This window comes from Brachypodium distachyon, chromosome 3 (genome assembly GCF_000005505.3).
Source record: "Brachypodium distachyon strain Bd21 chromosome 3, Brachypodium_distachyon_v3.0, whole genome shotgun sequence".
Classification (NCBI taxonomy): domain Eukaryota; kingdom Viridiplantae; phylum Streptophyta; class Magnoliopsida; order Poales; family Poaceae; genus Brachypodium; species Brachypodium distachyon.
The window spans coordinates 20,063,799-20,075,521 of NC_016133.3; the positions used below are offsets into that span (position 1 = coordinate 20,063,799).

Sequence of the window (11,723 nt, forward strand, 5' to 3'; positions counted from 1 at the left end):
GACCAGGGGGAGATCAATTGTCAAGGACTGTTTCAGACAAGAAAAAAAAAACACAACCCCCATCCGCCGTGTCCTTGAAATGCAGAGGATGTTGTCTTACCTAAGTGCAGTATAGTAAAGTATAAACCCTCAGTCCCCCGTGTCCTAGAAATTCAGAGGATGTTGCCTGAAAGTTTAAAAGCTGTTTAAAAGCTTCACGCAAAGATTGTTCCGAGCGCGTCGGATACACGCGTCAAAACTGAATTGTGTGCAGACTGCAGAGATCTCTTCTGTGCATGATAAATGGACGCATTGCCCAATGCCTATGCATCATACTGTACTACTCCAGTACGTACATCGATCGCCGCAGCCCTCAGTGAAGGGAAAAACAACAGCCGTAGGAACTAGGAACCCAGATTGAGATCATCCGCACACCAAACCCAAACGATTCGACCCAGCAGCAGCGCAATTCTCCGGAAACTGTCCGAAGGGAAGAGGGGATTTCGCTCTATCGAGGACGATGGAGGAGGGGCCGCCGAAAGCGACGATGCTGGCGCGGGCGATCCAGCTCGCGGACGAGGTGGCCAAGCAATGCGCCGCCGCGCGATGCTTCCGGAGCGAGTGCGGCGACCTCAAGCTCCGTGCCGACGAGCTCGCCGCCCTGCTCCACCAGGCGGCACGCGCCTGGGGCCCTGACCCCTATGGCTATGACCGCCCCGCCACGTGGATTACGTGGTGGGCAACGCAGGCGCTCGCCGACGCCTCGGCGCTCGCGGCGCGGTGCGCGCACGGCCACCACCCGCGGCTCCGGAGCCTCTTCAAGCTCAGCAGCCCCGCCGCGGGGGATTTCCCGCGCACCGCCGCCTTCCTCGACACCGCGCTCCAGGACGTCGCCTGGCTGCTCCGCTTCTCCGCGGCCCACGCCGGTGCCGACGAAGACGGCGGCCTCCGCGGGATCCCCAACATCGCGCTCTCGCTGGGCGAGGGCAAGGCGCTGTTCCTTATCTGGGACTACGTCGCGAGGCTCCACACCGGCGGCCTCGCCGCGCGGGCCGACTCCGCCGCCAGCCTTGCCTCGCTCGCGGGCGACACCCCGCAGTTCGCCAAGCTCATCGTCGAGGAGGACGGCATTCGGCCTCTGCTCGGGCTGCTCAAGGAAGGCACCGACGAGGGGCAGGAGGCCGCCGCGCGCGCGCTCGGGCTGCTCGGCCGCGACGCCGAGAGCGTCGAGAAGCTCGTGCAGGCCGGGATCTGTCCGGCGTTCACCGCCGTGTTAAAGGCGCCGGCGCCGATGCACGTGCAGGCCGCTGTCGCCGAGGCAATCGCCGCGCTGGCCGACCGGAGCCCGGCTTGCCGAGAGCAGTTCACGCAGAACAACGCTGTTCGGTATCTTGTTGGCCTCCTCGCGTCTGGGTCAGGTGGCCGTGGTGCTCGCGACGCGGAAGAAGACGACCCTGAGCTCAAGGCGCGCTTGCAGGCCGTGGCGGCGAAATCTCTGTGGATGCTCGGGGGTGGTCATCTTGGAGTCTGCAAGAGCGGTACAGAGTCGCGTTCGCAGCTTTGCTTCGCCGTGGTCCTTGAGAATGGTGATAGCGGTGTCTGTTCACTTGTTGCTTCCCGAGTTTGATCATGTACTCGAAATTTATTAACTTGGTATGGGTGATGGTGGTATATGTTTACTTGAAAAATGATTGACTTTATATTTTTTTTGGGAAAATAGCTTTTCTTTAATAGCGATAACATCGACATGCTAACTGAAAATCAGTTCTCGAGAAAGACATTCGTGGGTAGGACATTCGAGAAAGACAGTCTTGTGTATATCCTGATTCTAGGTAATTTTTTAAATTATATTTTACAAATATGTTCTAAACTAACAAATAAATTAACCAAGATAAACAACATCCTGTTTACATCTTTATTTCTAGATTTAATTTAGTTTTTGCTATTGAGAAGTTGATAGATTTTTAGTTAGAAATCAGTTGACGTACTTGATGACTCTTTGTTCAATGATGTGGGAGAGAAGAAATCGGGGATAACTCCCTGATCTTAATCTAAGGATTTGATTCGTAAACTTAGATTTAATTTTTTTTGCTTAAAAATCAGGCAACTAAGCAATAGCCACTTAATTTATATGGTTGAATTAACCTTCGATGGCCATTATAAAAGTTTAGGCTCATCTGTCTGGGTCCTATTCAGCTTTTCAGCTCTCGGATTGTAAAGAACTTTAGAGTTGAACAAAAAGCTCTCGTCTTCCTCGAAAAAAAAAACATACTATTGCTACTATGCAACTACTTAGTGATTAACCGCTTAACCACATTTTCCCTAAAGAACCGCTCAACCACGATTAATTTCAACCAGTGTCTGGAACACAACTATGTCACCTTGTCGGAATAACTCCCACGACCAACACGGCGCTTTTCCTAGCCTCCTTCACTTCATGCGTTCTCTTTTCCCAAGGTAGTTCATTATCTTTGCGTTGCTGAAGAGCAGTACACTAAAATGAGAAAAGGAGCAAATTTCAATCAAAATGTTTACAAGTTTGACAAATTCAATACTAAGAGATGGTTTTTGAAACTTGGTGATGAACTTACTAAGGGCTCTAAAATGATGCATGAGCAAATTGGCTACCAAAAAATTTGGTTCACACCTGTCTAGCCCTCCCTAAGGCCTTATTCGGTTCGGAGGAATCTTCTAGGATTTTTACAGGATCACAATCCTTTGATTTTTTTTTCTATTGTAGCATTCGTTTCATAGAAATGGAAATGTTAGATTCCTAAGGATTGTGTCCAAATTGATCTAATTCATAAGGATTCTAAGCATTAGGTAATACCTTCTTGTAAAATTCGAAGGAATGGAATGTGCATGACATTTCAATTTTCTAGTTTTCCTATTCCTATGATTTCATAATCCTATTAACCGAATAAGCCCTAAAATTTAGAAAATTGTAAGGCCTGAAAAATGGCACCGAGCATACCATCTAAGTAAGTATCTAACAACTAGAGTAGGTCACATGATAGTGTTAATGCCATGCCGTTTTGAATGCACCAATCCTGGTTACATTGGGACATAATTTGGACATAGCAACCTCGCGGAACGTTGAATCCATTATCCAGGCACAACAGCATGCCATGGCAACTTTCGCTGATGGACAAGAAGAGAAAAGGAAGAAAGTGGCACGAGTGGCTGTTGGAGAAAAAGCGAAGAGAACAAAGAGGAGCATAACCTATTGCTGAGTTCAAGATTGGGGAAGAGTGAAAAGTTTCATAGGTTAGAGCATCTCCAGCAGAGGCTCCTAAAGGCTCCCCAAACAGGTTTGGGGAGCGTCGGTGCGAAAAAAATCGATCCAGCCGGCCTCCGCAAATTGTCTTTTGCGCCGACGCGGCCCAATAAAATATCCGGCGCCCCCAGGCCGAACCCAACCCATGGGGAGGCGAGCGGGGGCACCGGCCACACGCGTTATTGCCGCGGGCCTGTCCTGTCAGCGTCCATTAATCGCCCCCACCGGTTTCCCACCGGCTTCTCCTCGGCTCACCATTCTCTCTCACTGCTCTCGCCATTTTCTCTTGCCCTTCTCTCTCACTCCAAAACCAACCCCGAGATGGCCTGCGACGACAGAAACCCTTGGTCATGCCGGTGGCTGCATGTCGACGAGGCCGAGGCGCTGGCATGGGTAGGGTACCCCGCGCCACTGGACTGCCGGCTGCCGGGAGGATGGGTGCTCAGCCTCCGTGGAGGGCCCATCCCGCCGGTGCCTAAAGGCGCGCGGCGCCGGTAGGCCATCGCCGAACATTTCTACTGCGGCCTATCGGAGGCCGAGCAGGCGCTGACGGAGTGGGACTGCCACACAGGCAGAGCCTGGGCGTCGTTTTTCGCAGAGCAGCGCCGCCCGCGGGTCAACGACCGGCCATTACCGCTAGTCCGCATCAACATCGCTCTGGCAGCAGCCGGGCCGGACGCTGGAGGCGGTCATCACCCACATCGCCATCGGGAATGAGCCGCCCCTCGCCGGCTGGCCACCACCGATAGCGGTGGTGGCTCCTCCTCGGCGGTGCGCACGCCGGTACTGCGCGTCAAGGATGAGGCCGGCTCTTTGTCCCGTGCGTGCCGGCCAACGTCGCCGCCGTGCGACCGTCTCTGCCACGTCAGGGCCAAGCCTGAGCCGGAGTGGGCGCCGAAGGAGGAGTACGAGTGCCGGGCGATCGAGTACCGGAGCGACGGCGACCCCGAGGAATTCCCGAGACAGCTGGCGGCGAAGCGCACCAGCCAGCGAGAGGTCGAGGAGACGCAACGCCTTGGTCTCGGCATGACAAACACCGAAGCCGAGGGCTGGAGCTAGCGCGAGGCCGCGAAGGAGGCAGCCGAGAAAGCGGCGGCGGTGAAGAAGAAGAAGCCGACCGTGAGGACGGAGCCTGGCGTCGTCCTCATCGACAGCGACATCGACGACACGGACAACGACTTCGACGCCTACCTCGCCGCCGACGACTAGGCTAGGGTTTTAGTTAAACTATGTAATAAAAATTGCTCGTGTTTAATTAAATTTCGTCCATTTTAGTTAAATTTCGGCGACTTCATTTAAATTTCATCGAGTTTAGTTAAATTATGCTTATTTATATTTTTTTGGGAGAGTTGGTATTGTGGCCGCGGCTGGTAACGACGGAACCCTATATGTTTTTTTGCGCGGGACGCCACATGGTAACTCGGCTGGAGATGCTCTTAGGCTGCTGATCGGGAATAAAGGCATCGGGTATTTCAAAAAAAATATTCCTTCAAAAAGAAGGGCGTCGAGATGATGGGAGGAAGGCTACCATGTTTAGGATTAGGAGAGTCAGGTGGAAAGAGTGAGACCCGTGGGAGGTCAAGCAAGTGCCAAGGAGTGTTTCAGCAAAAATAATACGGAATAGGTTTAAGAGCAAGAATCTTTCATTCGTCGTGTCCTAGAAATGTAGAGGATGTTCCCTTGCCTAAGTAAAGTTTTAAAGAAAAGCCTCTTGCAGGATTGTTCCGAGCGCGTCGCAAACACGCGTCAGAACTGAATTCCGTGCATGATAAAAGGAGACACTGCCCATGCCATAGACCCACAGCACATCGATCGCCACAGCCCTCAGTGAAGCAAACAGACCTGAAACCCGGTCAAACGGTCGACTACCCATTCCCGGAATCTCCAGAGAAGCCACGGCGAAGCGCAGCGAGACGCAAGCGCCAATGCGCGCACACACAGCCACCACCACCACTCAAAGCAAAGCAAGGCGCCCACCTCTGCCTCCAGTGGGCCCCACGCGCTGACCCGCACGACCCAGCACTAGCACAGCAGCCGCAGCCAGTCCAATTCCAACCGCAGACTCTCTCTCTCTCTCTCTCCCCCGCGGCCAACCGAAGGCAACCCAAGCAAAAGAACAACCCAAAACCTACCACCAACGACCCAAGCAAAACCCCACCACGCCCCCCACGAAATTCGCTCCAAAATTCCAGGCGACAAGGCGGGGATTGAGCCGCCGGAGCGTCCGTTTCCGGAGATTCGACGCGGCAGCGGCCCGTTTCTCGGAAGCTTGTTCGAAGGGAGGAGGGGATTTCGCTCGTTTTCGTTTCAGGAGGAAGGATGGGGGAGGGGGCGAAGATGCTGGTGCGGCCGATCCAGCTTGCGGACGAGGTGGCCAAGCAGTGCGCCGCGGCGCGGTGCTTCCGGACCGAGTGCGGCGACCTCCAGGCCCGTGCCGACAAACTCGCCGCGCTGCTCCGCCAGGCCGCGCGCGCGGACCTCTATGACCGCCCCGCCGCGCGGATTATGGCGGGGGCCACGCAGGCGCTCGCCAAGGCCTCGGCGCTAGCGGCGCGCTGCGCGCACGGCCACCCCCGGCTCCGGAGGCTCTTCACGCTCAGCCCCGCTGCCGGGTTCCCGCGCACCGCCGCGCTGCTCGACACCGCAATCGAGGACGTCGCCTGGCTGCTCCGCATCTCCTCGGCCCAAGCCGGCGCCGACGGGGACGGGGACGGCGACGGCGACCTGCGCGGGCTCCCCAACATCGCGCAGAACGAGCCCATACTCTTCCTTATCTGGGACCATGTCGCGAGGCTCCACACCGGCGGCCTCGCCGCGCGGGCCGACTCCGCCGCCAACCTTGCCTCGCTCGCCCGAGACAGCCAGCACTTCGCCAAGCTCATCATCGAAGAGGACGGCATACCACCGCTGCTCAGGCTGCTCAAGGAGGGCACGGACGATGGACAGGAGGCTGCTGTGCGCGCGCTCGGGCTGCTCGGCTGCGACCCCGAGAGCGTTGACAAGCTCGTGCAGGCTGGGATTTGTTCGGCCTTCACCGCCGCACTAAAGGAGCCGCCGATGCGCGTGCAGGCTGCTGTTGCTGAGGCTATCGCCACGCTCGCTGAGCGGAGTCCGACATGCCAGGAGCTCTTCGCGCAGAACAACGCTGTTCGTTATCTTGTTGGCCACCTTGCATCCGGGACCATCCAGGAGCACAGCAGGTACTCCGTCGGCTCTAAGAGTAGCACTGCGGCCCCAACACACATGACATCGCTCCACTCCGTCGTGCTTGCCAAGACACTGAGCTCGCGTCACAGCGGTGACTTCGGCACATCTGTTGCTGACGAGCCATCCAGAGTGTCTACCGTCTCCAAAGCTGAACTAGACATGAAAAGGAACCAAATGCAGTCGGTGGTGCAGTCTGCAATGGCTGCCAAGACAAAGACAAATGGGTCGTTGGTTCCACCCTTCAGGCCACAGCTGGGCACCAGTGGCTCTAGTGGCCGCGCTGCTCGTGATGTGGAAGACCCTGATCTCAGGGCGCGCTTGAAGGCTATGGCAGCGAAAGCTCTATGGATGCTCGCACGTGGTCGTCTTGGAGTCTGCAAGAGCATTACAGAGTCGCGTGCGCTGCTTTGCTTTGCTGTGCTCCTTGAGAAGGGTGATGGTGGTATGGGCACTAACATGCAGTTCTTCTCAGCGATGGCAATTATGGAGATTGCCCGTGTCGCTGAGCACAACCTTGCGCTGCGGCAGTCGGCCTTCAAACCCAGCTCGCCGGCAGCCAAGGCTGTCGTTGAGCAGCTGTTACACATTGTCCGCAAGGGTGACTATGATGAACTCCTGCTTCCGTGCATCACTGCTCTTGGTTGCCTTGCGCGGACATTCACAGCGAGTGAGACCCGGATGATTGCACCACTTGTGCAGCTGCTAGACGAGCGTGAACCTCCGGTCATCAAGGAAGCTGTGCTTGCACTCACCAAGTTTGCGTGCAATGACAACCACCTACATGTTAACCACTGCAAGGCCATTGTGGATGATGGTGGTGCACGCCACCTTGTTCAGCTGGTTTACCTTGGTGATGAGGTGCAGATCGAGGCGCTGATACTGCTATGTTACATTGCATCGCACGTGCCAGAGAGTGAGGAGCTTGCGCAGGCTGGGGTGCTCGCTGTGCTTCTCTGGGCATCAAAGCAGCAGTACATGGTGCAGGATGTGCGTGTTGAGGCACTGCTGCCTGAAGCCAAGGCGAGGCTGGAGCTCTTCCAGTCCAGAGCATCCAGGTGATGTTGGCAGCACGATCAACAGATTTTGGGTTAGTTGTTCCTTGCTGCAATCTGTAACAAGAGTACAACTGTTTCCGTAGTTCATAATTGTTCTTGTGAGGTATGTCACTCTGTAGGTTGTACATATCAGCAATCAATTTAGCCCAAGAAAGATTGGTTGGGGGTATTGAATTACATTTTGCGAGGCGTCAAAACAGATTATCTGTGTACCTGTAAAAGTGGCCATATCCAATTTTTTGTATTCATGATCATTTGAATTGATCTGTGGTTACATTCATGTGGTTGGATTGCAATCAACTGAGACTGAAGCTTTGGTACTTAACAGTGCTCTACATAAGCAATTTCATTTAGTTTGTCATAAAAATATTGCAATTGCTTATAAACTAGTTCAACAGGAACATGTAGAAGTTTGCGACCTCAAAGGAAACTGTAGTTAAGTAGGGTGTACGAATCTTGCTTGCGTATCGAAGTGCTCCTGTATATTGCAAATGAACATACCTGTTCATTGTTATATACACAAGCTGGTATATACTGTTTTGATGCATCTGCACATGTGGTTGGTTTCATTCATCCAGAATATCTTCATTAGTTAACATTAGATAATCTCAAAGGTAGTATTTTGAACTCATTCAATGTTTCAGAAATCGTCCCAAATGAGTTCTTTTTCTTATACTTATACGAATGCTATTATAATTTATAGATTCATCTTTGTTTTGGCATTTTCGCAAGCCAAGAAACTTGATAAATCAACAAACAGGTGATCGCCTGGTCAATAGTCTTTCCAATAGCAACATAGTCAAGTATAGATAATTCCAACATGCTGAATGGCAATGCATTCCTTGTACTCCAACATCATCCAACTAAAAGTTGACCAACTTCTTATTTATTGTAGCAGTGCTAACTGCCTTGCTTATGTTAGCCAACCTTGCCATTCAACTGTTCTTGCCTCAGGCCCGCTTTGATCCTGTAATAAACCAAAAATATAATCAGTTCAATTGTTAGTTTTGTTATATAAAGTAACGAACTTGAATGATATTTATGTGTAATTAACCTAGTACATCTAGAGGGTTGAATGAACTAGCACTCTGTTTTTTAGGGACATTTCTGCCTTTGGCAGTAATAGTCGTGGATTGGAACTTCCTTTCAGAATCTAAGTATCAAGTCGTAGTACTCTCTACATATCGAACCAATCTTCATAAGGAGATTCATACTGATTAACTGAGGGCAAATCAAGGCACAATGTGGTGGGCAGCATGTTAGTGTCAGTTTATACTCAGGCTGGTAACCAATTCAAACTGCTTACCACCGCAGTTCCCAGGGATGCTGACGCCACACTGCTGGGCAACGTAGAATACCTTCTCCATGCTTATATTCTCCTTGATGCCGGGTGCACCCAGGTAGCTACAGACGCAGGGCACGTCCACACCATTCATAGTATCACAGCACTCCTGTGACGGTGGTGATGTTGGTGCGTCCTTCGCCACGTACTTGTAGCAGGTGGTCTCCAGCATCTGAATGTCATTCTGGCAGTCTGAACCTGCCAGAGCTGAGGTGGTAGCCGCCGCTGTAGCAGCAAGGAGAAGGAGCATCGTCGCAGCCAGGCTAGCAGAGGTAAGCTGAGACATCTTGCTGGAGTGTCCTAATGCTTCTGTTGTTTTTCTTCTTGTAGTGCATCGGCGACGTGCACTGCGCTTAGTATTTATATTGCTTGATGGTGCTAGTGGGTTTTGCTTTTTTGTGCTAGCTGTGGTTCTGCTGTTTCTAACCATGGAAATGCAATGCTTATGAGCGGATTCTGGGGTGCGTGTTTGCTGAGACTTCGGTTTGCATGCAAATGCAATAGGCATGACAGTTTTATGGAGTTTGTTAGGCCCTAACCGGGCGCATGAACATGACTTGAGATTGAGAGGCCTGAATGCTAAACTTAATTAGGTGTTGGGTCTTTACATGCTTGATGCTTTATAACCATATCATTTTCTGAAACAATTCAATGGAAAAGACATATCTTCTTCTTGGCAATGTTTCTTTAGCAGGAGACTCTGGTCACATGGGCTTGATCTGTAAACAAGCTGATATTTCATCTTCATTAATGATTTTTTTTTTTGAAATCTTGTTCGGTATACATAGTTTTTTACTGATCATGACAGAAAAGATTGTGTTTGGCAATACTTGTTTTCTTCAATATTTCTGACACCACCTCTCCTGGGGAAGCATAATGCAGCAGCTGTGCATCGTCTCCACTGCTTTGCAAACTACCGTATCAAGGTTTCTAAGGTGGACATTGACCCCCTCTACTTTTCATCAGTGTACGACCTTTTCTCTCTGCTCTGCTCTGGCTCATTTGTTTCGACCGAGCTTAATCTGTTCCTATACTTTGAAAACTGGCTAACTCCATTATTTGCTCTACACTTGTGGTGTTATTAGATGGCACCTGGTGATGGCAGGACATGAAGAGGACCTAGTTTGGATTAGAAGGCAGGGAAAAGGAGAGGAAATTGAAGGAAAGAGAGAGGGTCACTTTCAAATATATGCCAAGTCAGCTTCTTACCTCTCCCTGATGCCCTACATAGCACTTCCCATCCCCTTGTTCTTTCCCACAGGTCTCTCTCCTGCTGCTGCTGGTGCCTCACCACAGCCAATAAAGCCTAAAGTGGTCGCTGGCCGGGAGCTTCATGAGCGTTGGTCAAAAGCTCCGTCAACAAAGGTCCGGAAGTCTGTTCATGCTGCATGAAGCCAGACCAGCAGCGGCGAGCAAGGATGAGCATCGATACCACAGATATTCGAATGTGCTACTAGCGATTACAGGAAAGCACACAGATGCCTTCACGAATCCATGCTCCGGAGCGGATGTAAGCTAAAAGTCATTACTCCCTCCAATCCATAATAAGTATCGCTAATTCAGTACAACTCTAGTACAAAGCTGTACTAAATAAACGTCACTTATTATGGATAGGAGGGAGTACAAGATTTGATGAAAACACAAGCAATATTGTCTCTGAATCAAGGTGATATGACCAACAGGTGCCGCAGCATCAGCTTCGGCTTCTGAATCTTCAATTTGTAAAACAAACGTAGCTTTGGGTGTGTGTGTTTTTTTCAGCTGGCCTGGGTATGTTTGGTTTGTTGTCAATGTACCATTTCATTTTCGTCATGACCAAAACTCTCAGAGAGATAAAATCGCCCTGAATTTTTGACTACCTGAACTTTTGGTAGGACAAGATTTTGGGTTAAAACGAAACGCCCCATTTATGTTTCATGGCTCCAGATACGGCAGACTGGTGGTGCAAAGCTTCTGTCTGAAGTCAACATTTTCTTTGTGTAAACTTGCCTAGATGAAAAAATATGCAAAGTTTCTACAATTCAGAAAAAGGAAGAAGTCATGTTCATTTAAACCGGGCATGGTAAACACATGCTCCCTCCATCCCCTATTGAGTGAATCAAATTTGTCTAAAAATAGACGTATCTAAATACTAAAATATGTTCAGATACATGTAATATTTCGGCACTTAATATGGGACGGAGGGAGTATATTACCATGGGTTTTACAATGTTTGTTTCTAAATTTTATTTGAACACCCTCAATCATCTCCAGATTTACAAGTCAACCCCGTATCAGTCATTGATCACTTCTCCATGATAGCTAGCCGATCGAGCCTCCTCTGTATAGTAGAAGCAGCAGGTGATGATAATATGCATGTATCCAACTGAAGTTTCTGTTTCTGCAAGCCTCTACTAGTTTTTCCCGTTTTTCCTATCTGCAGTAATGGCAGAACACGACTGGAAACATTACAGAATGCCCCATGATTGCCACATGTCGTCTATATTCCACGCCGAAAATGACACACATGCCAGTCCATAATCATAAGTAGTCTCGTTAATTATCCTAGAGCAGCTGAGCACTGGTCAGAGAGCAATCTTTGCAGCGCTAATCAAATGACTACGAAAACTTGAGCTCCCCACTCAGTACTCCTCACAGGCGACCGATCCAATTACTCGTAGAGCCTCAATAAGCTCATTCCAACAAATTGCTGCAACAAAAACGTAAACATCAGCTAGTCATGCTCATGCTCAAGGAGTCAAGGTTATGGATAGATCGGCTTAAATACAAGTTTTAGCCGCCGGATCCCTTTAGTCATGGATGGTTAGATTTTTTTTTCCAAGTACAGTACCGTAGATCGAACTCCTCAAGCGTTATCTGAAAC

At 50.6% G+C, this 11,723-nt stretch overlaps 3 protein-coding genes and 1 long non-coding RNA gene across 4 annotated transcripts; 3 read left to right on the forward strand and 1 right to left on the reverse strand.

Moving 5' to 3' along the window:
• The first annotated feature begins 63 nt into the window (after positions 1-63).
• LOC100839836 lies at positions 64-1,658 on the forward strand. The gene has a single exon (XM_003573680.4). The coding sequence runs from the start codon at positions 500-502 to the stop codon at positions 1,604-1,606; it is 1,107 nt and encodes a 368-aa protein (XP_003573728.2). The 5' UTR covers positions 64-499; the 3' UTR covers positions 1,607-1,658.
• A 3,419-nt stretch (positions 1,659-5,077) lies between these two features.
• LOC100840440 lies at positions 5,078-7,843 on the forward strand. The gene has a single exon (XM_014901600.2). The coding sequence runs from the start codon at positions 5,576-5,578 to the stop codon at positions 7,520-7,522; it is 1,947 nt and encodes a 648-aa protein (XP_014757086.1). The 5' UTR covers positions 5,078-5,575; the 3' UTR covers positions 7,523-7,843.
• Positions 7,844-8,165: 322 nt separating this feature from the next.
• LOC100841047 (putative lipid-transfer protein DIR1) lies at positions 8,166-9,187 on the reverse strand. The gene is made up of 2 exons (XM_003573684.4): positions 8,825-9,187; positions 8,166-8,485 (listed from the first exon to the last, which is right to left on the reverse strand). Exons 1-2 carry the CDS (start codon positions 9,144-9,146, stop codon positions 8,469-8,471), a joined length of 339 nt encoding a protein of 112 aa, XP_003573732.3. The 5' UTR covers positions 9,147-9,187; the 3' UTR covers positions 8,166-8,468.
• LOC104583601 lies at positions 9,163-10,774 on the forward strand. The gene is made up of 2 exons (XR_731453.2): positions 9,163-9,827; positions 9,946-10,774. It is a non-coding gene; the product is annotated as an uncharacterized LOC104583601 (long non-coding RNA).
• Positions 10,775-11,723: the final 949 nt, after the last annotated feature.

What these genes read in the sequence shown, in the direction of transcription:
- LOC100839836 (XM_003573680.4), top strand. Translation starts at nt 500, where the DNA reads ATGGAGGAGGGGCCGCCGAAAGCGACGATGCTGGCGCGGGCGATCCAG.
- LOC100840440 (XM_014901600.2), top strand. Translation starts at nt 5,576, where the DNA reads ATGGGGGAGGGGGCGAAGATGCTGGTGCGGCCGATCCAGCTTGCGGAC.
- LOC100841047 (XM_003573684.4), bottom strand. Translation starts at nt 9,146, where the DNA reads ATGTCTCAGCTTACCTCTGCTAGCCTGGCTGCGACGATGCTCCTTCTC.